The sequence below is a fragment of the Triticum aestivum genome, chromosome 7D (assembly GCF_018294505.1).
Source record: "Triticum aestivum cultivar Chinese Spring chromosome 7D, IWGSC CS RefSeq v2.1, whole genome shotgun sequence".
Taxonomy (NCBI): domain Eukaryota; kingdom Viridiplantae; phylum Streptophyta; class Magnoliopsida; order Poales; family Poaceae; genus Triticum; species Triticum aestivum.
In genome coordinates this window covers 267,137,395-267,150,536 of record NC_057814.1, presented here as the reverse complement: position 1 = coordinate 267,150,536, position 13,142 = coordinate 267,137,395, and the positions used below count along the sequence as shown (strand labels likewise).

The 13,142-nt window shown below is 46.1% G+C and overlaps 1 protein-coding gene across 3 annotated transcripts; it reads left to right on the top strand.

The window, feature by feature from the left end:
- The first annotated feature begins 4,517 nt into the window (after nucleotides 1-4,517).
- Nucleotides 4,518-12,543, top strand: LOC123168456 (YTH domain-containing protein ECT4). 3 transcript variants are annotated; one of them, XM_044586343.1, is made up of 9 exons: nucleotides 4,518-4,789; nucleotides 6,004-6,057; nucleotides 6,169-6,277; nucleotides 9,148-9,230; nucleotides 9,300-9,603; nucleotides 9,699-9,817; nucleotides 10,743-11,258; nucleotides 11,370-11,582; nucleotides 11,810-12,543. In XM_044586343.1, the coding sequence occupies exons 5-9, from the start codon at nucleotides 9,303-9,305 to the stop codon at nucleotides 12,215-12,217; spliced, it is 1,557 nt and encodes a 518-aa protein (XP_044442278.1). In that variant the 5' UTR covers nucleotides 4,518-4,789; nucleotides 6,004-6,057; nucleotides 6,169-6,277; nucleotides 9,148-9,230; nucleotides 9,300-9,302; the 3' UTR covers nucleotides 12,218-12,543. The 3 variants fall into 3 exon arrangements, with proteins under 3 accessions (XP_044442278.1, XP_044442277.1, XP_044442276.1); XM_044586342.1 differs by having other exon boundaries at nucleotides 4,543-4,789; nucleotides 6,004-6,035; XM_044586341.1 differs by having other exon boundaries at nucleotides 4,543-4,789; nucleotides 6,004-6,035; nucleotides 6,169-6,346.
- The last annotated feature ends 599 nt before the right edge of the window (nucleotides 12,544-13,142 follow it).

Here is a 13,142-nt window from a genome sequence, read left to right as displayed (position 1 = left end):
CCACAAGCCAGGGGGCGCTCCCCTAGGGCGCGCCCTGAGGGCTTGTGGACCCCTCGGGACTCTTCTGATTTTGTCTCCAAGTCCTACATGTGTCTTCTAGTCCAAGAAAAACTATCGTAAATTTTTATTCCGTTTGGACTCCGTTTGATATTCCTTTTTTGTAAAACTCAAAAACAAGGAAAAAACAGAAATTGGCACTTGGCTGTGGGTTAATAAGTTAGTCCCAAAAATAATATAAAATAGCATATTAATGCATATAAAACATCCAAAACAAATAATATAATAACATGAATAATAAAAAATTATAGATACGTTGGAGACATATCAGTCATCCATGAAGCAAATTATCAGTCACCGCAGCAGACGACCTCTTTTGTGAGCTCATACATCAGTGAGTTGGGCCAGCTAGTGAAACCAGAGACGAGACAAGTTTGAGCTGTAATGCATCAGGATGCTTCCTAGCAATGGCTAGCACCGCCTGATGGTATAGCAAAAAATAATGTTGATGAACTGGTAGCACGCAAGAGACATGGGGGTGAAGTGGCGACAGTGTTCCGTGATCATGATGGGCTGTATCTAGGTTCATCGGCACTGGTGTATCGAGGGATCATCGATCTAGTGATCTTGGAGACATATGCATGTAGGGAGGCACTAGCACTAACGGAAGACCTACACATACAAGGGATGAAGGTAGTCTCCAGCCTAGGTGTGGTGAATGACATAACCCATGGGACATGAGGTTGTCAATAAGGTCCTTTGATCCGAGTCAAATCTCAACATGGTGGTGTGGGACAAAGGAGATGGGACCAGAGAGGCGAGGAGAGTGTGGAGGCTAGGATTGCGAGGAGGAGTTTGTGGGGTTCGGTGTGGGCGGAAACGTACGGACCAGCAGTGGCGGAACTACACATAAAAACCTGGGCGGGCCAAATTGAAGGGATGTTCAATTATTTTAATCCGATGGCCCATTTGCTCTCATACCCTAGTGTATTTTCACTAAACTTGGGCGGGCCATAGCACAGTTTGGCTTGGATGTAGCTCCGCCTTTGCGGACCAGTGTGTGCGGACCAGCGTGGTGGACATGTCCGTATCACTTTAAATTCATTTCACATCTAGACTAGATTTAGACCGGTTCGTGATGCGCCTTGGGAGGCATTATTAGACCGACCATTTTGTGTACACAGTGTTTGGAGTGTCATTCAAACACTAGTAGATTAAGGAGAGAAGAAAAATGATTGATCTCCTTTGCCTCAAACTCTAAAAGTTAGAGAGAATTTTCCCCGTGAAGGTTTGGGGTTTGGAGATTTTTATTTGTAAAACTGCATCTACAGTATATTTTGTAGGTAGTGTCCGTTTTAATTTTTTTAACAGTACAGACATAGAGCTCATACATATGCACATATACTCATCCTATGAATACACACATCCTACACATATTAGCAGTTTTGAAAGATTGAGCCCACACATTATTTTAAACTTGTTAAAGTCACCACAAACATTTTCATAGTCAATTAGAATGAACGCACATCATTGAAAAGAATAATAAATTCAGAAAATATGATCATTAAGAGCATGGTTAATAATATAATCAGTTGTTGACTATATGATGTTGCCACATCATATATAACCAAGCTTTTATAGCTGGCAAGTACAATAGCTGAATATAGATATGTACTACTTTATTGATACATGGTCCACCTTACTCTCTCACAAACTACCTAGGAGCACGTGTTGTTAACTAGTAGCCCGCTTCTCTTCTCTTTCCTCTTCTCTCTCTTCCAACTACGTAAAAATATAATATTTAATGTCTTACAGCCTACCTACATCGTCTTATTGTACTTGCTCTAATGCAAGTGTAGGACTTGAACTCTGGTGGGTTAATTAACCTAATCATTTGTCCCTAAAAAACCCCTAAGGGCAACTCCAACGGGGCAACCCATTTCGTCCGCTGGCGTCCATTTGGGCTGGCGTCCGTTTGGGGCGACCCATTTCGTCCGCTGGCGTCCGTTTGGTCCGCCCCCGCCAGATCCTCACCGGCACGCTCGTCGGACGCCGGCAGGGCAGCTAGCTGGTTCGTGCGCGCCACGACTCCCTTCGCCGGCCGTCTCCTTCATCGACGCCCGCAAGCTGTTCGACAGTTTGCCAAGGTACAAAATTGACTCCGCCGACGAGTTCTTTTTTCACAATTTCCTTTGTGACTCCGACGATTCGTCGCCCGATGACGAGGAGGAGATATTGGCTGCCGTGTTGGTCCATCACCACCTCAACAGCCAACGGTCGTTGTTCCGTGGCTCCATTCCGGGCCACCTTCCGGCGTTGAATCGCAACCGAGAGAGCGGGCATTTCCTTTTTTGGAAGGACTACTTTGATACAACAAATCCGTTGTTCAAACATAAAAAACTCCGCCGCCGTTTCCATATGAGTAGGCATCTTTTCAACCGTATTAGAGAGGGGGTGGTTGGCTACGATGACTATTTCGAGTGCAAAGAGGATGCCGTTGGCAAGATTGGTTTCTCCTCTTATCAGAAATGCACTGCCGCCATCCGAATGCTTGCATACGGAGTGCCCGGTGATCTCATTGACGGGTACGTCCGTATGAGCGAGTCTACATGCCTAGAGTCCCTGTATAAGTTTTGCAAGACTGTTATTGCTGTGTTTGGCCCTGAGTACTTGAGAGAGCCGACTCCTGAAGATACAACCCGTTTGTTGGCGATGAATGCCAGCAGGGGCTTCCCAGGGATGCTTGGCAGTATAGACTGTATGCACTGGAAGTGGAAGAACCGCCCTTCTGCTTGGCAAGGGCAGTACAAAGGCCATGTCAGGGCTTGCACTGTCATACTAAAGGCCGTGGCGTCTCAAGATCTCTGGATCTGGCACTTTTTCTTTGGCATGGCCGGATCACACAATGATATCAACGTGCTTCAGCGCCGCCGGTGTTTGCTAGGCTTGCCGAAGGCAACAGCTCACCGGTGAACTTTACTGTCAACGGCCACAACTACGATAAAGGATACTACCTGGATGACGGTATCTATCCTCAGTGGACCACTATTGTCAAGACAATCCCCAACCCTGTCGAAGAGAAGAGGAAAAGATTTGCCCAAGAGTAAGAGAGTGCTAGGAAGGATGTCGAGCGTGCCTTTGGTGTTTTGCAATCTCGACGGGGCATCGTTCGCTATCCTGCTAATACCTGGAGCACGCAGAAACTGTGGGAGGTGATGACTGCTTGTGTGATCATGCATAATATAATCGTAGAAGATGAGCGCCCAGAACGTCTGTACGATCAAGGTTTTCAGTTTCAGGGTGAGAATGTTGTGCATGAGCATGGAGGAGCGGCAACGTTTGAACAGGTCACCCAATTTCATCATGACATGCGTGATTGGGAAACTCACGTGTAACTGAAAAATGATTTGGTTGAGCATATGTGGGCTCATGTTGGCTACCAATAGATGTCTCTTCTTTATTCGGCTTGTAAACTATGTGAGACATTTTTATTTTTATTCAGCTTGTAAAACTATGCTATTTTATTCGGTTCAAACTATATTATTTGACTATATATTTAAATGCAAAATCAATGCAAAAATGAGCTATTTGTTGAAATAGGGCGGATGGGTCGGCACGTTGGGCGCGCTGCCGACCCATATCTAAAACAGGACGAACGCCGGGTGGACAACCAACCCAAATAGACAGAAAGCGGACAAAATCACCATCCATTTAAGTCCGGCCGTTGGAGTTGCTCTAATCATCTTTCCTACGCTCAATGTTTTATTTTGAACACAAACCTACGCTCAATTCGATATTTGACTTCACTCGCACCTGCCGTGTGGTCAGCACCACGTCGGATTTTATTCTTTTACTTAGGATGGTCATAGTGGGAGTAACTTATACTAATATCATGCATATGACACTAGTATAAGTTACCATCTTCATAGTGCAAGGTAATATAGTACTAGTAGTGTTATAGAAGGCTTCATTTATTAGCTTGTAAACTCTTCCTTTCTCGGGAAGCATATTATGTTACAGTAACATACTCCCTCCGTTCTTGTCTTTCTAGAGGTTTCAAATGGTGACTACATACAGAGCAAAATGAGTGAATCTACACTCTAAAATATGTCTATATACATCCGTATGTGGTAACCATTTGAAATCTCTAGAAAAACAACTACTCCCTCCGTTCCTAAATACTTGTCTTTCTAGGCATTTTAAATGACTATCACATACGGATGTATGTAGACATATTTTAGAGTGTAGATTCACTCATTTTACTCCGTATATAGTCACTTGTTGAACTGCCTAGAAAGACAAGTATTTAGGAACGAAGGGAGTATTTAGGAACGAAGGGAGTATTATGTTACTCTAAACACCTCTCTCCCCATTAACTAAATACCACATAAGCAAACTTTTCTTAAAGTGCGCTACGTTACTATCTAGGATACTCCTAAGGTCTTACCCACAATAATAGTCCCAATCGAGCTCCTCCATATTTGCAGATACGCCCCTCCCACTCTCCCGCCGTTTCCAAATCCAACCCTGCCCTATAAATAATAAGCGACAATTCATAAAAGGAGCGCGAGATCGATCGCGCGCGCCCTCGATCGGATCGGAACCCGTCGAGGAACCGCGAGGGAGCTCGATCCGATCGCGGGAGCGCCGCGCCCACCAGATCAGGAGGAGCCGAGGGATCCCATCCAAGGAGGAGCGCGCGGTTTGGCGCCTAACTTGTGCTGATTGGCCGATCTCTGCTTCTTGTTCCAGCGCGCGTGCGGATCCATGGAATCGGCATCGGAGAGGACTGGTGAGCGCTTTGCTTTTGCATTGTTGTTATGTTGCGTGCTCCATGGCGGGTGAGATTTGGATCCTGTAGCTTGAGGATGGCCTGCTGAAACTGCGCTAGTGACTGCTGCTGCTGCTGCTGCTGCTTGGTTCAGGATGTCAAGGCGATTCCCTAGGACATATATTCGCCGCAGAGTGAGTTGATGTGCGCGAGCTTGGTGCCTTGTTATGGGTGATTTTATATTATCTTGCGTAATCATGCCATAGCTCTTGGTAGCGCTTGAGAAACCGTGGACATTATTACTGTAGTAGCCAGCTGTTGGATTCGACCAGCAGAGCCAGGCATCGAGGAATTGCCCGAGCTTCAAAACTTGCGCATTCCTGCATTGACCATTGGCTGGGTGCTATGCTGCTACCATATGGAAATCGTGTCACATGTTCGTGGTTTGTGTAGTAGGCTCAGGCTGCCCTTAATTATGTTGGCCAGGCATGCATGATTTCAACTACTCCCTCCGTAAAGAAATATAAGAGCGTTTAGATCACTACTACTTGAGAGAGATACATAGTTATGCTCATGTACGTGTCTTGTGAATAGTTCGTGCAGGCCTGGACTAAAGCAGAGGGCAGTGGTAGGATGCCTGTATCATAACAGAAACCCGGTGATCCAAGTGTGAGGTGTGGGGAGACCTCAATTGCAACATACTGCTGTTTGACCAAAAAAAGAAAGAAAGAATGGCACTGAATGATGGTCATGACCGCCTTTGTTATGAATGATTGATGCTGTTAGCCTCATGATAAATTAGGCTAAAATAATTGAATAAGTGGCCTGAATTCGTACACCAAGTTGGAGTGCTGCCCACATAACCATTGTGTTAATAATATTCATCTGTGGTGCATGTGACTCCCGCGGTAGGTAGGTTGCTGAATGGCAGGATTCTATGTTGGATGCAACTATGGTGCGAAGCAGCTATACTTATTTGTTACTTTTGGCTATTTATGCAAGCTTAGCTTCATTTTAGCCTAGTTTTGTTGTGATTGTGCCTTTTGTTCTAAAATGGCAGGGCCAAAAAAAGGTATGAACAAAACATGAGCCATGGAATGATCTTTCGTACTATTTTTGGCACTCTACAAAGTGCAGAGCTAATTTTATGGCGTTATCTTTTCTGTTTTACATAAGCTATCACTAATTTACCATTCTTGAGACTTGAGCTAAGTCACTGAATCTTTCTGCTTTAGGCGCTATGGATTCACCGGAGCCAAGAATCGAGGTCGAGCAAAAACCTGTTCTCGGTAGTAACACTAAAGAGCAGGCCATTATTTGATTATATTTTTACAGATATTCTATAGAAACTGTTGACTGTTTTTCACCCTTTTTCCTATTGTATACCTTTTTCTACCCAGACCATTCCTAGGAAGGATGAGAAAACTGTTAAACCCACCATTTCACTTGATTCAAGTGTTATCAATCTACCAAGTGAAGGACAAGTCCAGGCGGTCACATCCAACATAGGTGAGGAACATAGTGCTGCATATCCACAACACATTTATTCATCGCAAGCAGAACCATTCTATTACCAAGGTGAGGTCACTTTTGTGCTGTATTTACAAGGTTGCACCTTTGGATTGCATGGTTATTCTCTTGTTTGTGAAGCAAAACATATGTTTACACTGACGAGGTGTGCTTCGGTACCCCCTGCTCCCCTCAGTGCAGATCAACAGTTAACTTGCACTTTTGATATTGTCGGCAATCTCTACTCTCAGCTCACACGAACATGAAGAACATAGAGACAAAGAGGATTTTTTTTCGCCGCGTGCAATTGCAACTTTTCTGATTTCTTTCTTCTCCTTTTATTCGGGTTACAAAGGACGTGTGGTGCCCACTGTCCCTACTTGCTCATGCCATCCCACGGACGGATCTAAGTGCTGCAAGAATCACTCAAAACAAGCCTACGAGCTAAAAGCGCTAACTGAAGAACAACTGCCCTGGCAGCGAAAAACGCGTGCCATGGCAGCGAAACCGGACTACCGTGCAGACAAGGTTAATTCTAACAATCACCCCTAAAACTTTGATGCGGCAGTAGAGACACTTGTCGTGGTTAGGGTTGTTGTTCCCGCCGCCAGCATTGTTGTCAGCACCCCGGTGGTGCCCGCCGCCACCGCCGTGGCCCTTCTAGCGTTGTCCCCTGTTCGAGGAGCCTGACCCAGAGCCGCCGTTGTTTGAGCCGCTGAACTTGTACTGAGCGAGCCAATCCTTCTCAGTAAGGAGCAACCGCCACATGCCGTTGTCGATCTGGTTCAATTCAAATCGCTCCTCCGTCGCCATTAGCCGCCCCGTCAGTTCCTTGCCGATGAGAGTGTTGAGGTCGAAGAGGGTCTCGATCGACAGAGCGATCTGCGAGTATTGCTTAGGCACGACACAGAGAACTTAGAGACAACGCGCTTCAACGGCACTGCTTCGCTGAGCTGTGCCATTTGTGTCACCATGCTCCTGATGCGCACGGCGAAATCGTCCACCGCCTCGCCGTTGGTGAACCGGATGACGATGTACTGCTTCGACAACGTCACAAGCTTGGTCTCACGCACGCGTTCTACCCCGAGGCGCATCATCTTCAGGGGGTTCCTGGCCTCTTTGGCGGTGGCCTTGGCAGCGAGCGTCGCCATCACCTCCGGAGGAACACCGAGGAGGATCACCTCGAGAGCGAGCCGGTTGTCGCCGTAGATGGTGGTGCTAGACTCAATCGCCTCCCAAAGATGCCGGCACTCGAGCATCACCTTCATCAGGAGGGCCCAATCCCCGTAGTTTGCACGGGTGAGCATCGGCTAAGGGGTGCCGCCGCCTTCATGCACCACCCGAGTCTGCATGATCCGCCCCTGCCCTTTCTCGACGCTGGTGATCTAAGCTCGCGGTGCGCCGAGGGGAGCCTGTTGCCCCTTCAGCTTGTCGTCATCATCCATCTCCCAACGAGGCTCTGATGCCAAATGTCGGCAATCTTTACTCTCTCCGCTCACACGAATACGAAGAACAGAGAGACACAGGATTTTTTGCGCCACGTACAATTGTGACTTTTCTGATTTTCCCCCCTCCTTTTATTCGGATTACAAAGGACGTACGGCACCCATGATCCCTACTTGCTGGTGGCATCCCACGAACGGATCAAAGTGTGGCAAGAATAGCTCAAAACAGGTGAGCCTACGAGCTAAAAACGCTAACTGAAGGACGGCTGCCATGGCAGCAAAAAACACGTGCCATGGCAGCGAAAAACGCATGCTATGGCAGCAAAAACGGACAACCGCGCAGACAAGGTTTATTCTAACAAGCTCCCCCCCTAAAACATGTCACGCCTACCTTATTTTGATCATCCCGACTTTGTCATGCCACTGGAGAAACCTGATGCGGCCCAGGGGCTCTGTCAGAACGTCAGCAAGGTGCTCCTCAGTCCCGATGAACTCGACAGCGATCTTCTGCTCCTACGCACTGACGGATGTAGTGGTAGCGGAAGTCGATGTGCTTGCTGTCGTCATGGAGCACCGGGTTTTTGCAGAGGGAAATGGCGGACTTGTTGTCCACCCGAAGAGTTGGTGTAGTGATCCCCTTGCCGGTGATGTCGGCGGGCAAATGAGCCTGCCAAATGCCCCTGCAGGCGGCCATCGTTGTTGTGATGTACTCAGCTTTTTCGAGAAAACGCAAAAGGTTTTTTCCGTGATGTACTCAGCTTTGCATGAAGAGAGGGCCACCACCTTCTGCTTCTGCGATTTCCGGCTGATGGGGCTGTCGCCGAGGAAGAACAGGGCTGCCGCCATGCTCTTGCGGACGTCGACGTCCCCGGCCATGTTGCCGTTGCTAGAGCCACAACGGCGTGCTTCACCGGAGCGTCTCGGAGGAGAATGGCAGCCGAGATCACGTGCCCCAGCTACTTACTTGAGGATGTGCTTGACCGCTGCCAGGTGTTCGACAGTGGGCGCTTCCATGAAGCTGCTCACATAGCCCACAGCGTAGGCGATGTCAGGTCGGGTGTGAACAAGGTATCACAGGCTGCCAAAGATGCTTCGGTACTCAGTGGCGTCCGTTGGTGCTTCAGCGCTCGTCTTGCTCAGCTTCAGGTGGGCCTCCATCGGCGTCTGAAAGGGATTGCACCCCGTCATCCCGCCCTTATCGTGCGGACTGGGCGATCGTCACGCCGCTGGCGTCCTGGCACACCTCGATGCCGAGGAAGTAGGAGAGCAGTCCAAGATAGCTCATCTGGAACACCGCCTGCATCTCCGCCTTGAATTGACCGATTTCGCCGCGTCAGCGTCAGGATTTTAATGTCTCCTAAATTTTAGAACTTTTCTCTTGAGTTGATGAATGATAATGTTTGGTCTGTGACATGATATGAGCAGGTACAGGATATGAGAACCTTCCAAATGAATGCGATGTATATCCTCCCTATACGAGTGTTGATGGATTGGAAGTGGGTCCAGCGGTAAGTTGATTTTCTGGTTGTCAATAATTTCCGTGATGTCTTCCTTTTCTCAGTTTGACATTTTTGAAGGTTATGTACAACGAGGAACCTTCCATGATGTACCATGGTGGCTATGGTTATGACCCTTATGCTCATTATTCTCCTATCTCGACACCAGTACCGTCTGGTGTTAGTGGAGATGGTCAGCTCTACTCTCCTCAGCAGTTCTCCTCGGCTCCTTACTACCAGCAACCATTACAGCCTGACATGGCATATTTAGGCTCTCCTACTCCAGTATCACAGGGTGAGACAATGATGCCAATTGACCCAACACAAAGTGCTTTTATCGCTGACACTCTGAGTCCAAACAGCTTCCATTTTGGACCAAGACCAGGTTATTGCCTATCTCATCCTTTGTTAAAATATGATAATTTAAGTTCCATCCTTAGGTGCGACTATAACTTTGTTCCTTGAAATGCTATTTTGCAGAATGGTTTAGATCGTCACAAGGAACTGGTTCGTTTCTATCACCTGCAACTTCACCTCAACCTTTTGGTGACGTTTCAGGGGCATTCGGACAAAGCAACTTTCCTATGGCTTCTGGGATGGTAATCTTTTCACATGCTATCTCTTGTCACTTATAATAACAACATTTTAGGTACTTAAGAAATCAGAAAAAAAACTATCTGCACGTATTTGTAAGAAACACCCCCCAACACACAACAAACCTACTATCTGATTGGTTACCCTCTTTCTGTCCACGTTTAGAACTTATCTTTTTTTCTTCTTGCAGCGAGTTTAGGCCTTATCACAGCACACTGAGAGGGGGTGTTGAAGTATGCGTGGATTGCCCAACCTTTCATCAGTTTTTGGGCTTTTGGTTCTATTGGTTGACGTGTGAAACTTTTATTAAGGCCTAATCATGGAGAGAAACTGGCAATCAATTTTCTATCGAAATAGCGAAAACCCGAGACATGAACCCAGGACCTTATTAGGTTTCATGCACCACAACCAGTAGAACCAAAACCCCAAACCAATGGAGAAAGTTGGGCAATTCACATATACTTTAACAATAACGTGACGTTTTAACCCCTAATTCTCTCATTCATGCTTCTCGCATTTACCATAAAATTCAAAGTTTAAAGCCTTTTACCTAAACATTTTTGTTGAAGAGTTTGACGCAATCACTTCCAATCTACCATATCACGATGACCACAAAAACATGACCAAATCCTGTAATAAATTAGCCTCTGGTACTGCCAAAGATGTGTCTAGCTGCAATTCAGCTCAATCTGTGGAATGGATTCACCACCGTATGGCTGACCGGCGGTCACTGGCGATTCCTGCTTCCAAATGCAATCAGCCATCAGTGCTGGATGGCTGCGTACACACTAGCTATTTAGGATGATGACCTGTTCTTTCTGTGCTTATGCATATGATAATTTGACAAGAACACTATTATTGATTATAACGAGACAGGATCAAATATCGTTATTACTAGGATCTAATACTTCGGTTTGTTCCCAATTTCAGATGCCCCCTCAGCAGAAGTCCTTCTATGGTTTTGGAACCCCTAGTGACTCTTACGGAAGAAGGTTCTCTCATCGTGGGAGTTTCCCACATGCCACTAATTATGGCAGTCCTTTCCCTGGCTATGGCCTGAATGGTAGAAGTTTGATTCCAGTTGACAAAGAGCGCAGGAGAGGGAGGGGTAATGCTTTGTTATGCAGCTTTGTTGGTTCACTTGATTTCCTCAATGAGCAAAGCCGTGGTCCACGTTCCACCAGGCCTAAGAAGCAACCAGAGGATAACAGTAAAGATGAGAAGTCTTCTGCTGGACTTGACCAGGGGTCGTACAACAGGACTGATTTTGTTACAGAGTACAAAAATGCTAGATTTTTTATCATAAAATCATACAGCGAAGATAATGTGCACAAGAGCATCAAATATGGTGTTTGGGCTAGCACCACAAATGGAAACAAGAAACTAGACGGGGCCTATCATGAAGTAAAGAAGGAAGAACACTGTCCCATTTTTCTGTTGTTTTCGGTAATTAAGGCCTTATCCTGTTTCCCTATTAGTGCTTTCTCAGGCTCTCATGTTTGTTTGCTTGCATTTATATTCCCCGCTGAGAATTGAAAACTGGACCAATATGTGCAGGTGAACGCTAGCGCACAGTTCTGCGGTGTTGCGGAGATGACTGGACCAGTGAATTTTGAGAAGAGTGTGAACTACTGGCAGCAAGATAAGTGGACTGGCCAGTTCCCTGTTAATTGGCACATACTGAAGGATGTTCCAAATAATCTCTTCCGCCATATAATTCTTGAAAACAATGAGCACAAGCCGGTAACCAACAGCCGGGACACACAAGAGGTACAATGCTTTTGAATAGTTTTTCATTTGTTACTTGATTTGCACATTTGTTGTCCTTGAAGTACCGCTATTTATTTCATAGTGAAATCACCCATCAAATTATTATGATATAGCCTAACATGGTTTCGTTGGAGGTACTAATATTTGATATCAGTAAGTACTTACATCGGAATGCTCTGTCTTCGACTATTTAGTGTGGCGCTAATACATCTTGAGTTTTATTGCAGGTGAAACTGGAACAAGGACGGGAGATGCTGAAAATCTTCAAGGACCATGAGGAGGATGCGTCGATCCTCGATGACTTTAACTTTTACGAGGAACGTGAGAAAGCCCTGCTGGAGAATAAGGCAAGGCTGTATCAGCAACAACAGATATCCAGCTCCAGTGTCGCTGAGCCCAAGAAGCCGTCGACTGTACCAACTGACCTGGTGGGTCATATCGCCAAGAATTGTAGCTTTCTTGAGCCCAAGAAGCCCTTGACTGTACCCACTGACATGGTGGGTCATATCACCAAGACTTTTGCACAGGCTGTTCGGCTTGGCAAGGCCAAGAGTGTGAGCCCTCTGGGCAAGAAAGGCCCTGCTGGGGATTTATCTGTTGCTGCGAAGCCTGTCGAGGTCAGAGAGAGCGACTAGAGCAGTTGAAGTGAGATTTGGCTTTGCTCGAAATTTAATCCATGTGCTTCCTCATCAGAATGCTGGGGTGTATAAAGAAAAACACAGGTGAAGATGATGGCCTCGGTAGTTTCTTGCATAGTCTCTTTTGTCTTAATTTCCTTTTCGTTATTATATATTCGAGTATGATTATTCCTTAGTTGGTAGGCTTAAGGTAGAGAGCTGCAGTTTTGTTAAGTTTTCCTTTTCTCGTTACTTATTGATGGTGCAATTCTGAACAAGATACATCTACCTGTGCACCAGTGTATATGTAATAAGCAATACAATTGGGAATCCTATAGGGCCAACTCTTTCTCCATGGTTCCTCATGGAATTGCTCATTCCGACATGGCAAAATAGCATTCTTTTGTCCCTTGGAAATCTTGCAAAATTCAATCCGGACTTAATTTTCAAGGGACTTTGGACTTTATTGGCGAAATCACTAATTAAGGAGTACTCGTTGCAAAGAACACTCCACCTTCTCAGGTCACGACAAGTGGCGCACATGCAGCGCGCCACTTGTCGCAACCTGGGAGTTTTCCCTTTTTCGTAGATCCGTTTATTCAAAACGTTTTATCTCTTAAACCGTGCGTCCAAATCTCAAACAGTTTTCACCATTGGATTCCTTGCGTCGAGATCTTCAAAACTAGATCTCATGTTAATAGGTTTTGACGAACTTTTTTTCATGAAAAAACCGAACGAAAAAGCCGGACAAAAAAACCAAACCGGAGCATGGTTTTTTCCCTTTCTGAAAGAGGCACGCCCGTGCCTCTCGCGAAATCACAACCGTGCCTCTCGTGAAAGCAAAACCGTGACTCGTGGCACAACCGTGCCTCTGGTGAAAGCAAAACCGTGACTCTCGCGAAACAAAAAAAACAAAAAACGCGTATTTTTTCCCTTTCCGAGA

What these genes read in the sequence shown, in the direction of transcription:
- LOC123168456 (XM_044586341.1), top strand. Translation starts at nt 4,765, where the DNA reads ATGGAATCGGCATCGGAGAGGACTG. An exon ending in AGAACCATTCTATTACCAAG is followed by an intron (nt 6,347 to 9,147) that starts GTGAGGTCACTT and finishes TGATATGAGCAG; the next exon opens with GTACAGGATATGAGAACCTT. An exon ending in CCATTTTTCTGTTGTTTTCG is followed by an intron (nt 11,259 to 11,369) that starts GTAATTAAGGCC and finishes CAATATGTGCAG; the next exon opens with GTGAACGCTAGCGCACAGTT.